At 45.8% G+C, this 22,143-nt stretch overlaps 1 protein-coding gene across 7 annotated transcripts in view; it reads right to left on the bottom strand.

Annotated features, from left to right (window-relative positions):
* The window catches only part of CLCN3 (chloride voltage-gated channel 3), a 176,492-nt gene that overhangs the window by 98,961 nt on the left and 55,388 nt on the right, over positions 1-22,143 (bottom strand). For 3 of the 7 annotated variants that reach the window (XM_029573930.1, XM_029574169.1, XM_029574100.1), the window contains exons 2-3: positions 1,603-1,760; positions 812-911 (exon numbers count right to left, since the gene is read on the bottom strand). In XM_029573930.1, the coding sequence (XP_029429790.1) occupies positions 812-911; positions 1,603-1,760 (258 nt within the window). Of the gene's footprint in view, positions 1-811; positions 912-1,525; positions 1,761-12,616; positions 12,921-13,202; positions 13,328-22,143 lie in introns of those variants that run through there. The other 4 variants (XM_029574014.1, XM_029574324.1, XM_029574241.1 and 1 more) reach the window with 3 other exon arrangements.

Below are 22,143 nucleotides of genomic sequence, written 5' to 3'. Positions count from 1 at the left end.
TTTAAAAAAAAAAAGAATGATGGGACACTGTATACATGTTTAAATGATGGACCTATGATTAGTTATGACCCAGGCATTTCATGCTGCAAAATTGGTCTGCACATACGGGTGTTATGATGGTCCTCATCTCTATTTCTTTGTTGGTGTTTCTTGGTATTGATTTTACTATTATTTATGAATGTATAATCAAAATATATTTAAATTTAAGTTGAATGCTATTTTTTGATTGGGCTATTTGGGTTGCATTCACTTGTGACTGTCTTTTCTGGTTTGTGGATCTACAAGTAAAGACAAAACTGCCACATGAAACACATGAAAGGCATACCTAAGGCATTTTCCTATTGGGCCATTAAGTGCTAAGTCCAGAGATATTTATCACCTGCTGACTTTTACTATTTTTCAAAAGAAATACTTTCCCTTTGAAAACTGCCAAAGAAAAAGTACACATCCAAAATTGATCCTGCTATATGTTAGGGTAAATTTACACGTGTATATCTGGAAATAAACATATGTGCATTAATGCAACCTCTTCTACCATTCCTCCCATCATTGTTGGGGATGCTACATGCATAGTAGCACGATGTACAGAACTTTACTCACAGATAGGGCAGGCAATTTTCAAAGACCTCCACTGCCATGCAGAAATGGCTTTTGAAAATTGCCCTTGGTATGCCCAATGTTAGTAATAATCACTACTGAGCAAAAGAGAAAAAGCCAAAAGGGCTGGCTGCACATTGCTCATAAGCTAATAAAAGTATTTATCACACAGCTGTTATAGAGTAAATAGGACAGTTGCTGCCTCGTCCTTTACCCGATGCCAAGCCAGTGAGCGTAACCACGAGCCATCCTGACCATGCATCATACAAGCTTTTCGTCAACTCCCAAGCTGATTCCTTCTTCTTGCTGTTAATCTACAAGTAAAAAACACCACATATGTAATCTGTGATTGTTTCTGTGATGATTTAACTCACAGTTCAACATTTTATCACTGTCTTCATTTTTAACAAATAATTTAACATTATTTTACATTCTTATACTATGGCGACTCTGCTACATTAAGGATTAAAAAACATTTCTAAAAGCAAAAAGAACAATGAAATATAATGGGAAAATTGTTCAGGGAACTACATTTCTACTATGCTCTTTAACAAATCAATTTAGATAACTTTATACAAACATTTTATCTTCTAGCATAAGGAGGTCGAAGGAAGATAATCTTACACAATCTGAAGTAAATACATTAAAATACCAACAATATTCACCAGGACTGGGAATTGCATTCAGTTAATGGTCAAAATAAGCTAAAAGATGTTTTGTGACTATATTTTAGCTTAATATTAATATATTATTTATTATGCTTTTGTAGGTCTTTGAGGTGCTTATTCCATATGTGACACTACAGTGTGCACTTTCAAATATAATTATGAAAAAATAAACTCTAAAACAATCAAGTAACTAGACCACTCAAACTTTTTTTTTCACTGCATCTAGCTACCCATCTGTGTTTTTAAAACATAATACCAACCTAATGACTGAAGAGTCTTTTCTAAATTTAACTTAAACTTGTGTAACACTTGACTTTCTGCTATTGGTCTGGCTCACCCGTCTGTGCCTCTCTCTGTCTTTGCATTTCTCTCGCACCCAGTCAATGGTGTGGAAATCATCATATGTCCCAACCCCTGGAATGGGTTCATCCAAGAGATCCAGTAAATGAGTTGTACTGTTTACACTTCCTCCATTTGTCATTGTGTAATGAGTTCCTGCAGATGAAGAAAGGATGCAGGTCAATCAGATTCTGTAACAAAAGAATTCTTTCATTCACCATCAAACCTTAAATCCTCTTAAATTTCATTTCTTTTCCGATTTGTGGCCATAATTTTGATATCACCCTGAATATAGAACTTTTCATATCAACATGTTATCTGCTCCATTTTAAAACCATGCAATTTTTAGTTTCTAAATATCCTCCGACTAACTCCTTCGCTTAGGTTTTCATCTGTCCTATCACTGTTCTACCCCACATCCTCTGTGTGCCTTTCAGTTTCTGAGTCTTTCTGTAGAAAGAATCAACTGTCTCCTAACATTTGGGGTCTTGTTTACTAAGGTTTTTTTCTTTGCTAGATATCCAATGAGTAAAAAAAAAAAAAAAAGGACTTAAAATCAGGATCCCAGTTTGCCAACTTTCTCTCCAATTTCACAAAATGACTGAATATGTTTGAAATTTTTCAGTTATAACACTTAAATTGTCAAGGCTTCAGCCCTGGCTACTGTACATTCATGATTCTTTTATACACAGTACATTGGAGAAATTACTTACCTGATAATTTTGTTTTCCTTAGTGAAGACAGATGGACTCAGAACCAATGGGTTATGCTCCCCTGCCAGCAGATAGAGACGGAGTCAGGTTGCAAAGTTGACGTCACAGTACCACCTCTGCAGTGACCTCAGCTCTCCAGTATTCTCTTCAAAAGCTACTGTGGACATACTAGTGAAAGGACTTGATTAAAAATAAAGGTTAAAAATAAGATTAAAAATGGATAACTGTAATTGTACTCAACCAACCATAAACACTGAATTTCAGTAAGAATATAGGTAACAATCTATGGACTGGATGAACACTTACCCATATCCCTTGGATTCGAGGCCCACGCCACAGGAGGGCCTGTGGAGCAGTTGTTGGCCAGCCAATGGCGGGATGCTAAGTCCACCTGTCTACACTAAGGAAAACAAAATTATCAGGTAAGTAATTTCTCCATTTCCTAGCGTTAGATAGATGGACTCAGGACCAATGGGATGTACAAAAGCTACTCCTGATCAGCGCAGGAGGCTGCCTGTGGTCCAGTCAACACTGCCCGTGCAAAGGCTGTGTCCTCTCAGGCCTGTATGCCCAGGCGGTAAAACCTGGAGAAGGTGTGCAAGGAGGACCACGTCACCTCTCGGCAGATATCGAAGGGAGAGAGCCCATCTGAGAAGGCAATGGCTTTCCAGCCTCCACATAGGCGTCCGTGACCGCCTCCTTAATCCAGCGAGCTATGGTAGCCCGCAAAGCTAGTTTGCCCTGCCTCCTTCCGCCATGAATGACAAACAGACTTCCATATACCACACTAACAGTCTCTTGACATCCAAATGACGGAGACAATATTCCTCCACATCATTAAGTTTATCTAGGGATGGCAACGAAATGGACTGATTCAAATGAAACTCCAATACTACCTTGGGCAAGAAGGATGGAACAATACGTAGCTGTACCGCCCTGGAGTCATCCGGAGGAACTGTTCCAGGCATGATAATGCCGGCAGTTCAGAGATGCGACATGCCAAGCATATAGCCACCAGGAACACAGTTTTCAAAGTCAATAACCAGAAGGAAAGACTGTGCAGAGGTTGAAAGGAAGGCCCTGCCACAAAAATCCTGTACTAAACTAAGATTCCACAAGGGAACCGATAAGGGAGGTCGAAGGTGCTGCTTCACTCCTTTCAGGAAATTGGGTTACAACAGGATGAGCCGACAAGGAGGCCCCCAGTCACCTCACCCCTGAAACAGGAGAGAGCCACTACCTGTACCTTCAAAGAGTTAAGGGCCAAACCTTTATTCAAGCTGCCCTGCAAAAATTCCAGAAAAAGAGGGACTTTGACCATCCGTGGGAGGACACTGCATTCTTTGTACCAGACCTCAAATACTCTCCAAACCCGTACATATGCTAGGGCCATGGAGAATTTTGGAGCATGGAGTAAGGTGATGGTTATCGCCACAGAATATCCCTGCTTCATCAGACGAGCCCTCTCAAGGGCCAGACCATAAGACAGAATTGAATCGGATCCTCGTGAAGGACCGGTCCCTGCTGCAACAGGGAGGCACAGGGGGGTTCTCCACCAGGAGTCTCTGCATATCCACATACCATGGATGCTTGGGCCAATCTGGAGCTACTAGTAGGATTAGTCCCCATCTTGTTCGATTCTGCGGATGACCCTGCCCAGTAGGAGCCAAGGAGGGAAGGCATATAGCAACTCATCTTCTGGCCAGATCTGGATGAGAGTGTCGATTCGCAGGGATCCCGGATCTCTTCTGCAACTGAAGAATCGAGGGACCTTTGTATTGTGAGATGTGGCCAGCAGGTCGACTAATGGGAGGCACCATTGATCTACTATCAGTTGAAATGCCTTGGTTGACAACCCCCACTCTGAGTCCCGACTTTCCCTGCTTAGAAAGTCTGCTCTGACATTGTCTTTTCCTGCAATGTGGGAGGCTGAAATAATCTGTAGATGTACTTCCACCCACTCCATAAGGAGATTTATCTCCTGAAACACTTGCTGACTCTTGGTTCCTCCCTGGCAGCTGCATTCATTACAGATAAAGATAATGTGATGAGATCATTCTTTCGTAATCGTTCTGAAATATACTATGGGGATAAAATATGGATATTTCCAGATCTTACTAAAAAAAAACCCAGTTAAGAAAGAAATTTTTATAACTTAAAAAAGGGGTACTTGACAAAGGGGGTTATTTTATGCTTAAATATCCATGTAGATGTATCGTAAAATTAGAAGGGAAAAACTATATATTTACAAATTCTGAAGATCTCAAAGCCCTTTTAGAGGTATAAATCCAGTAGTAAATATTAAAGTAAGGGTCCTAGATAATGTTTGCCTTGTACGTTTAACCTTAAAATTACGCTCAAAGAAATAGACAAATACAAAGTAAAATCTTTATAATATAAGTGACTGATTGAGAAAACAGATACTGATATGGGATTGTTTTTCCTTTTTGTATAAAATATCAATCAGAAGCTATGATATGGTAACTGGCTATATTATTTGTTTATGATTTTAGAAGCAATAAAAAAAAGAATTGAAAAAAAACAAACCTGTGACCAACTCATTATCTGAGCTGTCTATTTTAGCAGATTATGTTTTAAACTGTAAACTATTTTGATTAAATTTTATTTGTAAAAGCGGTATCCAAACACTTTTAAATAAATAAGGTATATCATATACATAACACAGAGGATTAAGGTATGAAGATAAATTAAGTAAGTAGCACCTCCTGAAAAAGACAGACCATAGCTTGTACAGAACAGTGAAAAAGCAAGACACAGGAGACTTAACATCCGGTGCAGTCTCTTTGGTGCAGAGTTTAAGAGGAGCTGGAGTCTCTTGCCTCCATCCCTCTCCATGCCAGGTGAAATACATGCCAGTTGATCCATCCCATTCACACCAGTTCAGGATTCTTGACTTTTTGGAGTTGTCTTTCAAGGCTTAGGACGACTCCATTGATGGAGTGGAAGGCTCTCAGTGGGGATCTCATGGCCTTGATGCCTTGCTCAGGTCCCTCACAATATTTTGTATGGTCCCTGTGAAGGCACTGACGCAGTCTCAAATTTGCTGAACATTGGTTGTGTCTCCACCACTATGTTCTGGAGCTGTCTAATCTTTCTTCTGAGCTGGTATGGATGGTAATCATCAGGTGCACCTGGCCTTCAGTGCCCATTTTTTCTATTGTGTTCATCCAAAGCAGCACAACTGGAAACAAGCCGTCTAGGAATGGTGTTTTAGGAAAAGGAAGGACTAATGTGGAGCTAGGAACCTGGCTGGAGTTCTGTGGATGCTGGGCTTTCTTTTTTAAATAACTTTATTGATGATCTGCACAATGTAATTAAAAGCTCAACCCCCAGAGAAAAAATACCTAGGTGACTTTTTCTGGGGGGAGAAGAAAGAGGATAAAGGGAGTAAGGGTATCTGAGGGGGTGGTGGGGAGAGGGTGCATGACTGAGAAGGGTTGGGTGATTGGAGGAAGAGATTTAGAGGGTCAATCGAGAGAAAAAGTGTGAAAGGTGTGGGGTGACTAGAGGGGAGAGGGAGTTTGAGCGAGATGTGCAGGGGTGGAGGAGAGACTGAGTGAGGGGAGCGGAGAAGATGCACAGGAATTAGTGAGTGAGGGGTTCAAAGGTGCTCTGTGAATGAGAAGGAGTGTGTTTGAAGACATACTGACAAAGATGTGTGGATCATTCCTTTCTCTCCTGAGCCCAGATCCTCCCTCTCATTCCTTTCCCTCCCTTCACTCTGCATCACTATCCTCCTCTATACCTTATCCCTTTAACCCTCATGCCCGGAGGTCTCTTCTTCATTTCCCTATTTTGAGATGTCCCCTTCCCCCATTTCTACATCCCTTCTCCTCCAGCACCAATGACTATGATCCCTTTTCCTCTAATAAAGAACTAATTAAATTAACTGGACACAGGCATGTCAGAAAACAACTTCACTTTTATAAAGTAAAATAAAAACCTACATCAATATGCAAATACATTTAAAAGTAAACAAAATTTGCCACAGAATTCTGAACAATTTGCCACTGGAAAGTGGGGCACTAACCATCTCCTCCTCCTCTTCTTTTAGCTCCATCATCGCCTCAGTACTTAACTACTCCTTGGCAGGGCCATTCCAAGACCCAGCTGGGACAGTAGAAGCATCAGGCCTTTTAGTTCTACGCTCAGATGAAGCTACAATCTTTATCACGCCTAAATACTACTCTCTACCACACCTTGTCTAAGACACACAAAAGTCAAAAATTTTATGCAACTTATTTTTGTATACATTAACAGTACATACCATGTTAATACTGTAATTGCAAGGCATGAATAGAACAATGTGTTTCTACTTTTAAACACAGTTTAGTATACCTGCCCTTTACAGTTTTACATTTCATCACAGTAACAGACTTAGAAATTGTTTTAAAAAGTTTAACAAAAGACAGCAGAAAAACATTTTTTAGTAGAAAAGAATAATCAATATGAGTTCTTGTCATAGACAAATAAGTTCAAAGTTCATACAGCACATTTGATTACAATCACAAGGGAACCATTTGCTATTTTGAATTTAGCTCTTAAAGGCCTTAATGCATGTTATCACACAGTGGCTCGCCCAGTTTGAAACAACAGATAATAGGCCTTCTCTGGGAAGAGACTATTACAACTATGGGAATACTGTTGCACAGGAAAAAAAAATGGACTGGAAGCATTAAATTTTAAGGACAAGCATGGACAGAACCAGCCCAGGCCATGCATGACTAACCCAGTGATTCTCAATCTTTACCACATCTAGCCACCCTCCCCTAACATACATGCTAATAACATAAGGGCTCCAAGCCACCCCTTCCCCATGCATTGTTTTGCAATATTGAATCAACCAACAATATGCTTAATTACCACATAAACTGTTCTATAACAATATACATACATAAGAACATCCAATTAGAAAGTACCAATTCATAAAAATATTAATCACTAAGCTGTATGTTAATTCTTATACATCTTTATTCCTCACTAATCACATCATACCACTATTCAACAATTGTATTGAGAAGTCTCAACCTTACAATTACAAAACCCTACTCATTCACTAACCCAGCGGTTCTCAACCGGTATGTCACGACACACCAGTGTGTCGCCACACTTCCCAGTCCCCTGCTGACCCAGCTGCTATCCCTGCCCCAGTAAAATGGAAATCTTCCTCCGCCCAGACTTAAAATGCTGATAGCCTGGGCGGAACGCGGCCGGAGAGCTGGCGTCAGCAGCACCAGCAGGGTCTCTTCTTCACGCCCTCCACGGCCCAGAAGAGGAAGTGGTGTGCAGCAGCCGTGCATGTGGGAAGAAGAGAACGTGCTGATGCATGCATCATCGGCCCGAAGATGAGTAGCGCGACAGTGCAAAAAAGGAACAATGTCAGCTCCCGCGGTGGATGGGAGTGGAGGAGGCTGCTGCTGTCACTAGTTCGATGGGGAGAGAGTGAGCGAGCAAGTGTGTGTGTGTGTGTGTGTGACAGCATGTATAGGAGTGATTGAAAACCTGTTTGTGTGAAAGAGAGCTTTTGTGTGTGAGAGATAGCATGAATGTAAGTGCATGATTGAGAACATGTATGTGAGAGAGATCATGTGTGTATAAGTAAGAGAGAGAGCATGTGTGCAAGTATGTGTGTGTGTGTGTGAGAGAGAGAGAGACAGCATATATATGTAGGTGTATGATTGAAAGCCTGTGGGTGTGTGTTAAAAGTAAAAGTGTAAAAGTGTGATTAGGAGCCTATATAAAAGTGAGAGAGAAAAAGCATGTGAATGTGTGTGTGATTGAGAGCCAGTGAGAGAAGAAAGTTGCAAGAAAACCATCCCTCCTCCTGCCCCCTATAACTTCTTCCTGTGGCTGGGTCTGTTGATTCTCATTGTGGGGTACGGCTGGGGCCTGGACCTGAGCCAGCTCTCTTCTTGTTGTGTCTGTTCCAAAAGGACTGGCCCCTGCCTGCGGGGCGCTTGGTATGTATTCTTGTACAGTCTAAAACGCTGTGATCCTCTGCCCCTGGATGTTCGGGGAGAGGGGCGTTGGCTTCTCTTGTTCTTGTCCTCCGGTAGCCGAGGGACTGGGGATTCGCCCCATTTGTCGGCTAAATTCTCCAGTTCGCTTCCGAACAGGAGGGCTCTTTTAAAGGGCATTCTCGTAAGCTTCGTCTTGGAAGTCACATCGGCTGACCAGCTTCGGAGCCAGAGTTGCCTTCTGGCTGCTACAATGGATGAGACGCCCCTGACTGAGGTGCGCACCAGGTCGGAAGTTGCATCCATGAGGAAGGATATCGCTGGTTCTAATGTTTCGACTGGCGTGGAGGTGTTCCTGGCGAGTGACAAGCAGGCACGTGTCACCACGGCACCGCAGGCCGCAATTTGCAGTGACATAGCTGCCGCATCAATTGACTGTTTAAGGATGGATTCCTGGCATCTGTCCTGGGCAAGGTTCGCAGCTCAACGGCCGTTGAGCTGCGAAACTCGGCCTGAGTCTGGCATTTTTATGAATACGTCTATACGTCTCTACTTTAATAAATATTTGGAAAAGATCAAGGCATCTATTCTTTTTTTGTTTACCTGACGGCCATTATAGCTCGCCTACCTCTTTGTTTTCTGGGTCTGTCCTGGGCATCCTTGAGTGCCGCTCCTCCTTTGACTGGAATGGTAGTGCGCTTTGTGACAGCGCAGACCATGTCGTCCACTTTGGGAAACACCAGGAGTTCTTTGGCTGAGGGAACCAATGGGTATAGGGCTTCTAGGGCCCGACCTCCTTTGAAACTGGCCTCCGGAGCGTTCCATTCCAGGTCGATCCATTGTTGTATGGCTTGCAACAATGGGAAATGGCATGAGGCCTGACGGAGCCTGACCAGAAGAGGGTTCGTCTTTGGCTACGATGTGGCGCTTGTGCCTGGGATGGCCAGCTCCTTCAGGGACACGAGGTCTTTGGAGAAGAAACGCATCATGGTTTGGTATGGTTCCGTTCCTGGACGAATTTCCCCTTCCTCCAGGGAGTCTTGGTCTTCCTCCGAGGTGTCCGTGTCCCCTAAGGTGTGGCTTTTGTCCGGGGGAGGCACGTCTCTGCGAGGCCGAGAAGGGCCTGGTAGGTTTGGGTCCTCTGGTGGAGGCTGTGGCTGTGTCACCGGTGGTACCGATTGCGCCTGGAAGAAGGTTTGCAGACCTTTCAAGAATTGCACCCAGGAAAAGGTTCCTGGGTTAATATTGAACCCAGCGGCGTTCCCCGAGTGCCCCGTCTGAGGAAGGGCCGAGCTGGAGCTAGAGAGGTCCGGGGTACTATCAGTGGAGCCGGATTCCTGTACTGACTGGGGGGGGACCTTGCCCTGGTTCTCCCAGAGCCGTCTTACACTGTTGGCACAGGGCGCAGCTCTTAAGTGGCAGGCTGGACAGAGGGCTTTGGCTTTCTTGGCTGGTGGTGCCATGGTTTGTGTGCGTAGGGTCATTCAAACCTGGTCTGTGGGTTTATTTGCACGCGCTGGGAGGCTTAGATACGGGCTCTGGGTGCGCCGAGAATGTGCGTGCAAGCTGCAAAGATATACGTGCAGGCCGGTATGTGTGCTTACTGAGATGTGCGCACCATTGTGCGCGCAGCCAAACTTGTGCGCCCAGCGCTGTTGAGCATATCGCTATGCGCCGGGCACCCTCGTGTGCCTCGCTCGCCGCTGTGCGCACGGCTCAGTTAGGAGGACAGTACGGCGATCAAGGAGGGGAAATGGCGCCAGCGACCAAGCGAGCAAGATGGCAACCCCCCGGAGGGTCTCCACGTGGGAGGACCCTCGAGCCGGATCAGGGTCTGGCCCGGACTGGGCTGATCAACCCGATGGGACAGACGCCAGCTGGCGATCTATACAATTATCCGAGCCTCGGAGACCGGAGACTTAAGAAAGTTTTCTACCTTACCTTGTCTCAGCATTTCCCGGTCTGGTGCCAGGCGGTCTCCGGCTGGGGGGGGGGGGGGGGGGAAGAGGGAAATTACCTTCACTGCCGCGCTCAGTCTTGCACCCGCTGCCTCTCAGCCACTCCCATTCCTGGGGGCTAAGTCCACGCCGGGAACCGGCTACCGGACCGAAGCTTACCTCTGAGGGATCTCGGAAATCACCTCAGGAATTCTCAACTGGGGGAGGGACCCTTAGGTATCACCGCAGGAGAGCGGGGCTCGTCTCAAGAGGTAAGATTATTTCTTCTTAGTTTTGGAATTTTGGTTTGGATTTTCTAATGTTGTGCAAGCGTGTGTATAGTCCCGAACTGCTAAGGAGACTGAGAAATACTGAAGAGCAGAGCTTCCTACAATCGGTATATGTAGTTCTGACGTCAGATTGAAATCTGACTCCGTCTCCAAGTGCGATCAGGAGCACACTATACCTACTGGTCCTGAATCCATCTGCTACATCCTAGGAAACAGCAATTCTAACAAAATATGCTGTATACTACTACTAAGCCAAAAAAGTAGTCTGACTAGGTATGACATGGATAGGTATCTTTGATTTCAATGTTATAAAGAAAAAAATCAGTGGCTGTGGTGCCATTAGTTCATGCTTCCATTATCCCTTCACTTTTTTTTTTTTTTTTTTACAGTAAGTATCCTCTAGGTTTATCCAATGACTTTTTGATTTCTATTACTAATTTTAGCTCCCACCACCCTTTCCAAGAAAAAAATATTTTCAGGATTCTGCTCCTTTGACACTTCATATTTTGACCCCTGCCACTCGATTCTTACGCTGCCCCCCCAAATTAACTTTACTTCCTGTTATGCTCTCTCTTTTCAGGCTAAGAGTAAGGCAGGAAGCTGCAGTTCAGCACCCATCTCGTCCTACAGTACCATCTGCTGGCAAGAGCTATAAACAATTCTGAAATCAGAGATTTTCAAGGCAGTGTTCCCTTCCTGACACTAGATGGTGCAGGCAAGACAGAAAAGTGTTAAATAGGAAACAGTTCAGAAGGCTAAGGGCATACTTTACTACCATAGAAACAGAATAGGAAAAAAGCTTCAGTAAATCAGGCCCCATGATTTCTATGCTGGGAATGCTGCTTTGCATATTACAACATTTTTGTATTGAATAGCATTCTTTTTAGACCTTTCCATTTACTGAATATTTAATTCAGACTTATGTCCCAGTAACAACCCCCCTCCCCTCGTTATGTTAAAAACCTAGATATTAAAAAATGATATTGAATTACAAATATAGCTTCCAAGGTGAAATAAGCTGCTCAGTAAAAGTATAACACACAAATTGCACATGGTGATCTTTAAACAATCCCATGATCTAATTGCTTCACTATGGTGAGAAAATTAATGAGTAACTAGATCTATTACACATTTCAAAGATCAAGACATATCTCTTCTCTTTCCAATCTCTATAATTAACCTGTACAATCAGCAAAAGCTTTCACAAACATTAAAACCTACCCTAATAGCACTATGTTGCAATTAGAAAACGGAAGAATGTGACATAATAAAGACCTTTACTGCATTTTCCCAGTATGGAGTTCAAAAGTATCTCATTGCTAGGCCTGAGGTAGGAAGAAAATCAGGTTCTAATCTAAGCCTTTGCTTCTGAATACAAGGGTGTGTTCCATTTTTCATGAAATTGTCTCCTATGTAATTTAAAGGATAGGTTCTCTAAACTACTTTCACTTTATGTTCGTTTGTAATTTAAAAAATATATAAAGAGGAGATTCTAGCCAGTTTCAAATCCACTTAATTTAAGAATACTATTGAAAGGAAAAAAATAAAACTCAAATGATGATCAAATCTCCAACCAGTAATAAAGTAAATTTCCATTTCTATGCTCTGGCACAATTAAGAAACCAACATTCAGCGAATTCTCTCTGTAGTCAAACACCACCAGGCGGACAGTTGAGAAAGAATTAATTGAAATGTTATTATAACCCCATTATAAAAGGATTTTTCTTTAAGTGCTTTGTAGGGCTGAAAAACTCCTTTATAATTTCTGATCACGGTGACAACGGCTACAGGTGCACTCCACTTCCTGGGTCAGGCAGAAACGAAAAGGGAAAAAGGAAGGAAAGAAGAGCGAGCGGACTGCTGAGAAATAAGATGGAGTCCTAAACCGCAGCGAGCTTGAAGGGCTACTAAACTACCCCAGAGAGAAATCCGCAGCAGGACGGATTAGAAACAGTCTTTTCCTACAGCACAAATGGCAGCAAGGCACACGCAAAATAAAGTTTCCAACAAGAATTCTTCCAGCTTCCCTGCTGAATCAGTAAATAGATGATTGTGCTCACACTTAACTCAGAACAGCAAAGGTCGCAGGCATACCTCGTTTATGCAGCTCTCTCAAAGGAATACTGTTTCCGCCTCCATCATATGGTAAATAAGGATCCGAGGATAAATCCATGATGAGCCCAAAGAACAAACCTCTCTTCTAATTTAGAAAACCCGAGGCGTTTTCTTTCCAGCCACGGACCGGGAAGCCATTCTTGCTTCAACCTGCTGCTGTTTCTTGCATGCCGCTGACGTCAGCAGGAGGAAATCGTCCCAGCCCGGTTGCCAGTGGCTACAATCGAGCCACGTCTAAAGGCGGAAGAGCAGCCCTGCTTCTCTACCTGCGCCTGCTGTACTGGAGGGTGACTAAGCTAAAAGAAGCAGTCAGATTCTGCTCTTAAAAGCGCAATTTATTAGCCCACACACGTTCAGAAAAGTCATTGCAGTAAAAAAAAAAAAAAAAAAAGAGAGAAATCTCTGCCATCTATACCCTTGGCGAAGACCTTTACAGTGAAAACCTGTAGTTAAAGGCTCCTGCTAAATTTATAAAAATGGGGTTCAAATTATTCTTTTACGAGACTGTTTTGCCAGTGATAAATCGATATCTTTTATCTTATTAGTTTATCCATCTACTACTTACGTATTTCACTTTCTCTTAATACAATCAGATATTTAGATACATTATTTCGGCTTATCTGCAGAGTATGTCTTACTGCTTTAATCTAATTTGGCTCCGTTAGTCCGCATTAGCCGCTGCAGGCATTTCTGGTGTCTGCTGCTGAGCAGATTTTTCAGCATTGAGGGGGTCGATTTTAACGTGCACATGGTTCCCGGCGCATGCACATGGACGAGCCGATTTTATAACATGTGCGCACCACCGCACACATGTTATAAAATCTGATGGCCACATGCACACCAGATTTTACTATCCACGTAGGCATGTGCGGGCAGGGCGCGGAATATTCAAATTACGCACGGCAATGCGATCAGCCTTTTTTCACTAAACCTATACTTAACCTTCCTCCCCTTTCCCATCTCGACCCTTAACCCCTACCTTCCTACCCTATTTTTTTGTTCTGTAACTTACCTGCTCTGATGAGCAGAAGTAAGTGATGCGTGCTGGCCTGCTGCTGGCGCGGGCTTCCCCGGGCCAGCGTCGAATGGCGCTGTCCCAGCCCGCTCATCCCGCCCCATCCTGCCCTTTTGGAGAGGCCTGGCACTTAAGCGCTTAACAGAGGTTACGCCCGTGGCCAGGCCCTTCCGAAAATGCGTGGTGTGCGCAAGGCACAGCCAAGCACGTAACCGCTGTTATTTACACATGTAGCCCTTTTAAAATTGGGCTGTTAAGTTTCATATGCAACTGACAAAAAAGAAAATGATACAGCATCTTACAAGTACATATAACAGTATAAGCTCTACAAAATGCAGCTGGATTTCACCTAACATTAAACATGTATTTAACCTGCATTTTTCTTTTTATCAGAGAATAAAGATTATTTCTCAACTGCAAAAATGAAATTGGTAAAAGGAGAAGATTCTGTCTTATGAAGACATTCCTTAAAGATTAACACCTACTATACTAACAGAGAAATTAAAATTAAATTGCTCTCTGCTTTAAGAAAAAAGGGGAATCAGATTCAGACAGCAATAACAAGGACACTAAATTTTAAGGCCTGGGAAAACAAGTAACTTGCTGATGTGGATGTTACTACCCTTAACCGATAAGCCTGATACCTTTGATACTACCATAAGCTTGCTGGGCAGAGTGGATAGACAGTTTGGTTCTTTTCTGCTGTAGTTTATGTTTTTATATATATTAAATGTAGGCCCCTGTTATTGGTTACACTGGTATGTAAATAGAGCTTAACAGCCAAGTGTAACTGGCAGTTGGCGAGGGCAAACAGATTTTAAAAGGAGCGCCGTGTACCCAATAACGCACGTATTGGGCAAGTGAGCAAAGACACAATTTTATATCGTGTGTACAAGTACATGTGTACCATTTAAAATAACCCTGCCGCATGTATGTGTGCAGCCTTTATGGGCAAGTGACGAGAGAGAGAGAAGAGAGAGCCAGAGCTTCTGTAAGAGAGACAATCTGACACGCTATATATCTCCCATTGTAAGAGGGTAGGGTGACCAACTGCCTGGTTCTGGACCAGATAGCCCGGTTTTCCAGCCTGTTGTATAGTGTCCGGTTACAAGTGTAAAACCCGGTCAGACAAGGCCAGAGACCAATCAGTGGTGGCAGCCTGGCAAAGCTCCAATCACCTGCCTGTTTTCGGGGCTCAGTTTGATTCTCCTCCTCCTCTCCCACAGCTGTGCTGCACTTGTTGCTGCTTCGCAGTGACCTCCTAGGAGTCACAGAGGAAGAGGAGAGTCGAACCCGAGCCTCAAAGACAAGCAGGCAGAAACTGCCTGGGAAAAAGCAGAGTTGCTTACCTGTGACAGGTGTTCTAGGACAGCAGGATGTTAGTCCTCACATGTGGGTGATTTCATCAGATGGAGCCTGGCATGGAAAACTTCTGTCAAAGTTTCTAGAACTTTGGCACACTGAGCATGCCCAGCATGCCACTATTCACGCATCTACGCGGGGTCCCGCTTCAGTCTTGTAATATAGAATTAACGAAAAATAAAATAAACTATTAGAAACCCAACTCCGTGGGGTGGAGGGTGGGTTTCCTGAGGATTAACATCCTGCTATCCTAGGAGAATACCTGTTACAGATAAGCAACTCTGCTTTCTCCTAGGACAAGCAGGATAGTAGTCCTCACTTGTGGGCGAATACCTAGCTACAGGCTGCTCCTGTATGAACAAGGAACATGCAGCACTTAATTAGGTGTCCACGGGCACAACAAACTAGTGTTGGTGTTAACAGAGGGAGCCAGCCTGAACCTGAATAAGGGGCATCAGGTTGGAAGAATTTGATTTAATTTCTAAAAAGGTTCTGCAAGACCGACTGACCGAAATGGATGTCACGTCGATTTTCTCTGTCCAAGCAGAAGTGTGAAGCAAAAGCGTGGAGGGAACTCCAGGTTGCCGCTTTGCAAATTTAGTCTATGGGGACTGCCTGCAAGTGAGCCACTGAAGTCGCCATGGCTCAAATAGAATGAGCCTTGACATGGCCACCTAGCTGTAGACTCACCTGCATGTAGCAGAAAGAGATGCAGTCTGCGAGCCAAGTGGACAAGATCTGCTTGAATACAGCAACTCCCAATCTATTTTTGTCAAACAAAATTAAGAGTTGTATGGATTTTCTGTGGCCTGCTGTCTGCTCCAGGTAGAATGCTAAGGCCCTTTTGCAATCTAAGCTGTGCAGAGATTGCTCTGGCCAGTGTGAGTGAGGCCTAGGAAAAAAGGCTGGTAAGAAGATAGACTGATTCAGGTGGAAATCAGTCACCACCTTCGGTAGGAACTTAGGGTGCATGCAGAGAACCACCTAATCGTGGAAAAATTTCATGTAGGGTGGATACTAGAGTAGTGCCTGAAGTTCGCTGACTCTGCGTGCAGAGGTGACCGCTATCAAGAAAATGACCTTCCAGGTCAGGTATTTCAGGTTACAAGACTGTAAAGGATCAAAGGGAGCCTTCATTAGGTGGACCAAGACCACATTGAGGTCCCAGGAAACCAAAGGGGGCCTGAGGGGAGGTTTCAGCTAGAGTAGGCCCCACATGAAATGACCTACCTCAGGCTGTACTAAGATAGGTGATCCATCCACTCCCTGGTGGTAGGCTCCAATCGCATTGAAATGCACTCTCACAGAGGGGTCTTTAAGCCAGCATCTGAGAGATGCAGCAGGTAATTTAACTGCTTGGAAGTAGAACACGAGAACAGATTCAACCCCTGGCTGTCACATCACACCAAAAATCTCTTCCACTTTAGGCCATAATATTTCCTAATGGAAGATTTCCTGGACTCCAGTAGGACCCGAGACACCCCCACTGAGAGATTCAAAGTCTGTAAGGTCAGCCTTTCAACATTCAAGCTGTGAGTGACAAGGCTTGGAGGTTGGGATGGTGCAGCCTTCCCTGATCCTGCGTTATGAGGTCCAGGGGCGTTCCCAGATGGATCAAGTTTTGCAGGGAAAGATCCTGTAGAAGCGGGAACCAGATCTGCCAAGGCCATTAAGGCGCTATGAGAATCATGGTCCCCCAGTCCTGCTGGAGCTTCAGGAGTGTCTTGGAGACCAGAGGGAGTGGATGAAAGGCATACACAAGGCCCTTGCCCCAGTGTCGGGCAAAGGTATCCGACGCCATCCTGCCTTTCCCCCGGTCAGGGAACAGAACTATTCTACCTTCCTGTTAAGAGGAGAAGCAAAGAGGTCCACATCCGGAGTCCCACAAGATGGAAGATCCAGTCCGCTACCTCCTGCTCCAGGGACCATTCGTGCGGTCAGAAGGAGTGACTCAGACTGTCCACCAGCACATTCTCCTGTCCTGGCAGGTATTGGGCCCAGAGAAGTGTGTTCCAGGATAGAGCCCTCGACCAAATCTGGACTGCCTCCTGACAAAGCAGGAATGATCTCCGTTTTTCCCTGCTTGTTGAGTTACCACATGGCTACCTGACTGTCGGTCTGGATGAGCACGACCTTGTCAGCCAGTTGATCCACAAATGCCTACAGGGCATAGCGGATCGCCCGTAGCTCTAGGAAACTGATCCGGCACCTCTGTTCCTGAGCTGACCAGTAACCCTGGGTGTGCAGATCCCCTACATGTGCTCCCCAACCCAAGTGAGAAGCATCTGAGGTGAGCACAACTTGATTGGAGGAAGCCTGGAAAGGAACCCCCACCTACAGATTGGGAAGGATTACCCATCACGACAAAGAGACCTGGAGCGGTAGGGTGACCTGAATGCATGCCCCAAGGTCCTGAGTGGCTTGATGCCACTGAGACTGTAGGGTCCATTACATGCTATTAATTAAGTTGACTTAGAAAATAGCCACTGCTATTACTAGCAACAGTAGCATGGGCTAGACTTAGTTTTTGGATACTTGCCAGATTCTTATGGCCTGGATTGGTCACTGTTGGAAACAGGATGCTGGGCTTGATGGACCCTTGGTCTGATCCAGTATGGCATGCTGTTATGTTCACTGTGCCCTGTGCCTATGAAGGCAAGCAAAGGTTGTTACATGGACAATTGCTGCCATGTTTCCCAGCAACCCTAACATGGTGTGTGCCGAGACCTGGTGGTTCGGTGAGATTGACCCTGCCAAAGAAGCCAAGCTGATCGCTCGATCCCTGGCCAAAAACACCTGAGCTTGAGTTGTGCCGAACCTGGAACCTATAAAGCTCAGGCACGGGGACAGGACCAGCTGGGACTGCAGCGCCCCCTGCCTGGATGGACTCTTGACAAGCCAGTCATCTAGATAGGGAAACACCTGCACTCACTGCCTTCACAAATGCGCAGCCACCGCTGCAAGGCATTTTGTGAAAACACGGGACATGGATGCTAGTCTGAAGGGCAGCACCCTGTACTGGAAATGATGCTCACCCACTACAAACCGGAGATACTGCTGATGGGTGCGGGCAATCTCTATGTGAGCATATGCATCTTGTAGATTGAGGAAGCAAAGCCTTGGCGTAGGAGGGAATGAGGGCACCCAGCATGACCATCCTGAACTTTTCTTGCACAAGGAATTTGTTCAAGGCCCTCAAATCCAGAATTGGATGAAGGCCTCCTGTTCTCTTTGAGATGAGGAAATACTTGGAGTAAAAGTTGCTCCCCTGTTTACCAGGAGGAATAGGTTCCTCTGCCCTGGCCATTGTCAGGGCAGAGAGCTCCTTGAGAAGTATTTCCTGATCCTTGGAAGACCTCCAAGAGGGGCACAGGGAGAATCCGGCGGTATTTCCCAGAAGTGCAACCTGTACCCCTGGCGCATGATGGAGAGGATCCACCGATCCAAGGTGATGGCTCTCCAACAGTCCGCAAAGGTTGTGAGTCTACCTCCGACCAGAGGGCACCCATCTGGCTGTATTGTCAACTGACAAACTCCTTCACAGCCAGTCAAAAACCCATGGCAGGGGTCTGCTGTGGCGCTGGCTGAGTTCTGGGAACACGCTGTTGCCGAAGACAAGACCTCGGACCGGGCTTTGAGGCCGTGCCCTCCTTACCAGAGGATAGTACTTCCTCGGTCAGTAAAATGGTTGTTGAGGTCCCTGCCTCGAGGAGTTTTTGCTTGAAGACTGGGAGTCTGAGGTACTAGCCGAGAAATGCTGCAAGGTCTCATGATGGTCTTTGAGTTGTGCTACTGCTTCTTGATTTTGTCACCGAAGAGATTCTCTCTGGTGTAAGGCAGGTCAGCAATACAGTCTTGTGCTTCCAGCTGGATATCAGAGGCTCTCAGCCATGCCATAGAACGAGCCCCAATGGCCGTCGCTGTCTCAAAGACCTAACTTTATGCTTACCGCATTCCAATCCCTGCTGCACAACTTTCAAGAGGTCCTCCTGGAGTTGTTGAGGGAGGCAGTTTGCCAGCTCCTGCATCTCTTTCCAGATGTTTCTGGAATATTGACCAATATATAATTGGTAGCCTACAATACGGGCTGCCAACATAGATCCCCGGAAGACTTTACAGCCCAGGGCTCATGGCCTGGGGGAGCAGAGGCATGGCTGCGAGACCTTTTCCTTTACCTTTTCCCAACTGGTATGGGAAGGGGTGCCTCTCAAAACCTGCAGATGGTTGTACCAGCTACATGGCATCTTCCTGGTTACCAGAGGGACACACATGTTCCCAGAGCCTGCCGACCAAGTCCTTAAAGATATTGGGGACTAGAACAGCAACTAATTCCTTAGGAGCGTCCACAAACTGAAGGATCTCCAGCATCCTGTGCCCGGACTCCTCCTCAGTGAGGAGCTGGAAGGGGACTGACTCCGCCAATGCCTTCACAAACCCTGCGAATGTCAAGTCCTCTGGAAGGGAGTGGCACCTCTTCTCTAGAGGAGAGGGTTCCGTAAGCAGTTCCTTGGAGTCCCCAGAGGAAGAGAAGGAAGGCGCATCTTCCCATGGGTTGTAAGGGGTACTCCCTGGCAACACGGTGGGGGAGCCTGAGGTACAGTCCTGGGTCGGGGCGCCAGGGGCACCAGTAGCCCTGCAGGCACTGATGATACCACAGGGCCTGGGGTCACCGTAAGTACCGGGGGCATTGACGGCATCGAGGGTCCTGGTAATCTGAGGCCTGATGACCACAGGACCGGTCGGGGGGGGGACGACATACCACCAGGGTCGACGGACCTTCCTATTGGAGGAATCTGCAATGGGGATGTTCTCCAACCATGGCCTCACTGGTGCCCCTTGCGGCAGCAAGGGTTCCCAGGGCATCGGCACAGGTTGCGTTGACAGGGCACAGAGGAGCATATCCAAGTGCTCCAGCAACAGTGCTAGCATGGGCGGCACCAGCTCTGGTGGCGACGAAGGCACCGAAGGTGCCGGTGGCTCAATACCCTGGAGGGCTCGTCCAACCGCTAGGCAACCCTGCACTCCAACTCCTCCTCGAACATTGTTGATGACAGCACAGCTTGAGGAGGAGGAGGCATAACCAGGGTCCCCTCAGAGCCACAAGGGGAACTGACACCCAGCACAGATATCGGTGGAGTTTTCCTTGGGCCCTCGGCCTCGATGGATATCGATGCCTCATCGGCATGTGGCTGCTTCGGGGGCATCACGGACAAAGCAGATGCCTTGCCAAGCTTGGAGACATGAGAGGAAAGTGACCAATGCTGGTGCTTCCTGGGTTTCCCCCAGTGTTCGGCCGAGTCTTTCCCTGGTGCAGAAGGCGATGGTGATGATCCAGACCTAGAGAGGGAAGGAATGGACATGGCACAATGCCCCACACCTAGCTCTAGCTGGTGAATTGGTGAAGAATAGGACAAAATGGATACAATACCTCTGGGGTCTTCCTTGACGTGAGGTGTTGATGCCTCCGACACCGAGGCTGAGGGATCAGACTTCCTGGTGCCAAATAACTTGTCCATTTTATTCAGGCGTGCTCGACAACCCTTGGGGGTCATCTGAGCAAAAAAAGAACAGGCGTGCACATCATGCGACGTTCCCAGGCACAGAATGCAGACCTCGTGGGGATCCATGATGGATATGATCCGAGGGCACTGGAGGCAGTGGCGGAACCCAGAGGAAGCCATCAAGAAAAATAACCACTGAGCCACTGAGGGATGGCAGCGTTGGTAATAGACCGCAAAGAACGCAAATTACTTACCAATACACCTCTAACTAGGGCTGGGAGAAATCAGGGGACCCGGCATGGGAAACATGAAAAGAATAACTGAAGTTTAGGATCTTCTGAAGAAAATCAGAGTGCAAGCTCCACAACCACAAAGCAATAGCTCTGTGGAAAAGAAGAAACTGAAGAAGGACCACAGATGGATGCGTGGATAGAGGCATGCTGTGCATGCTCAGTGTGCCAAAGTTCTAGAAACTTTGACAAAAGTTTTTCATGCCTGGCTCCATCTGATGATGTCACCCACATGTGAGCGCTATCATCCTGCTTGTCCTAGAAGAAAATCAATGCTCGATTTGAAAGGGAAAAAAAAGAGAGAGGAGGGCAGCTGTAGCTGCCATCCCCCCCCCCCCCCCCCCCCAAGTGTCCAGTCCTGCTCCATGGAAAAGTTGGCAACCCTATAAGAGGGGCACTTTCAGTGCCTGTCTGATTTGGGGGGGGGGGGGGCAGTGTTATATTGGTCTGCCTAGGGCTCAAGGGTAGACCCTTGTAAAAGTGCCCCTCTTACAGTGGAATATGTATATAGAGTGTCAGATTGTCTCTCCCCCTCCCCCTCTGGCCCAGTGTCCATGATCCCTCTGGCTCAAAATCTCCAGACTTGCACCTCATCAGGACCAGTAGTAAAGATACGCAGGTAACATGGCGCACGAGCAATGTTTTTAAAATCTTCCTGACTGTGAGCACTAGCTGCAGCAGAGAGTTCTCTACCTTGCCAACTGGAATAAATCCAGAAGTGGATTTCACATGTTTCTGCTGTCTGGTCATTCTTAAAATAGCCATACAGAGCTCTGATGGACATTTTTAATTAATCAAGTAGTACTCTAAGTGATTAGGATTCTTACCAATAAATATACAGGTGTTTCCACTGAGGAAAGTTCACAAAATGATTCTTATTCAGTGCAATAATTATGGATCTCTACTCCAAAGGCAGACCATCTAGAAACTTAGAGCTAGTAGCATCTGTCTGCAGTTCTCTGCATTTAAAAAGAGGACTGACTAAAGAGGAATTGAGTAAATTCAAGGGACCCTCCACTAATAGACAACATCTAGAAAATCTTGCTCCACTACTACAAAGGAACCAAGGAAATAGAAATAGATGGGTCAATAGGCTCCGGTAGGAGAAGACCTGTGATATAGAGACAGCCTCCTTAGCTCATACCCACAAATTGTTTTCACAGCATTAGAAACAGATTATACTCTACAAGGTGTATCTCAAATGCTGATGAATTAAAATAGTCTTCCACTGTTCACAGAAACCCTAACCAGCCCACTCCCCTGCAGAATGAGCCCTTGGGATCTGGGGGCCATTAGGTCTCTGCTGTGGCTGTATAAGATGGTGAGTTTGAAGCAGGG

This window comes from Rhinatrema bivittatum, chromosome 1 (genome assembly GCF_901001135.1).
Source record: "Rhinatrema bivittatum chromosome 1, aRhiBiv1.1, whole genome shotgun sequence".
Classification (NCBI taxonomy): domain Eukaryota; kingdom Metazoa; phylum Chordata; class Amphibia; order Gymnophiona; family Rhinatrematidae; genus Rhinatrema; species Rhinatrema bivittatum.
Note: the sequence above shows the minus strand (reverse complement) of the source record. Positions and strands in the feature narration are given on the sequence as shown.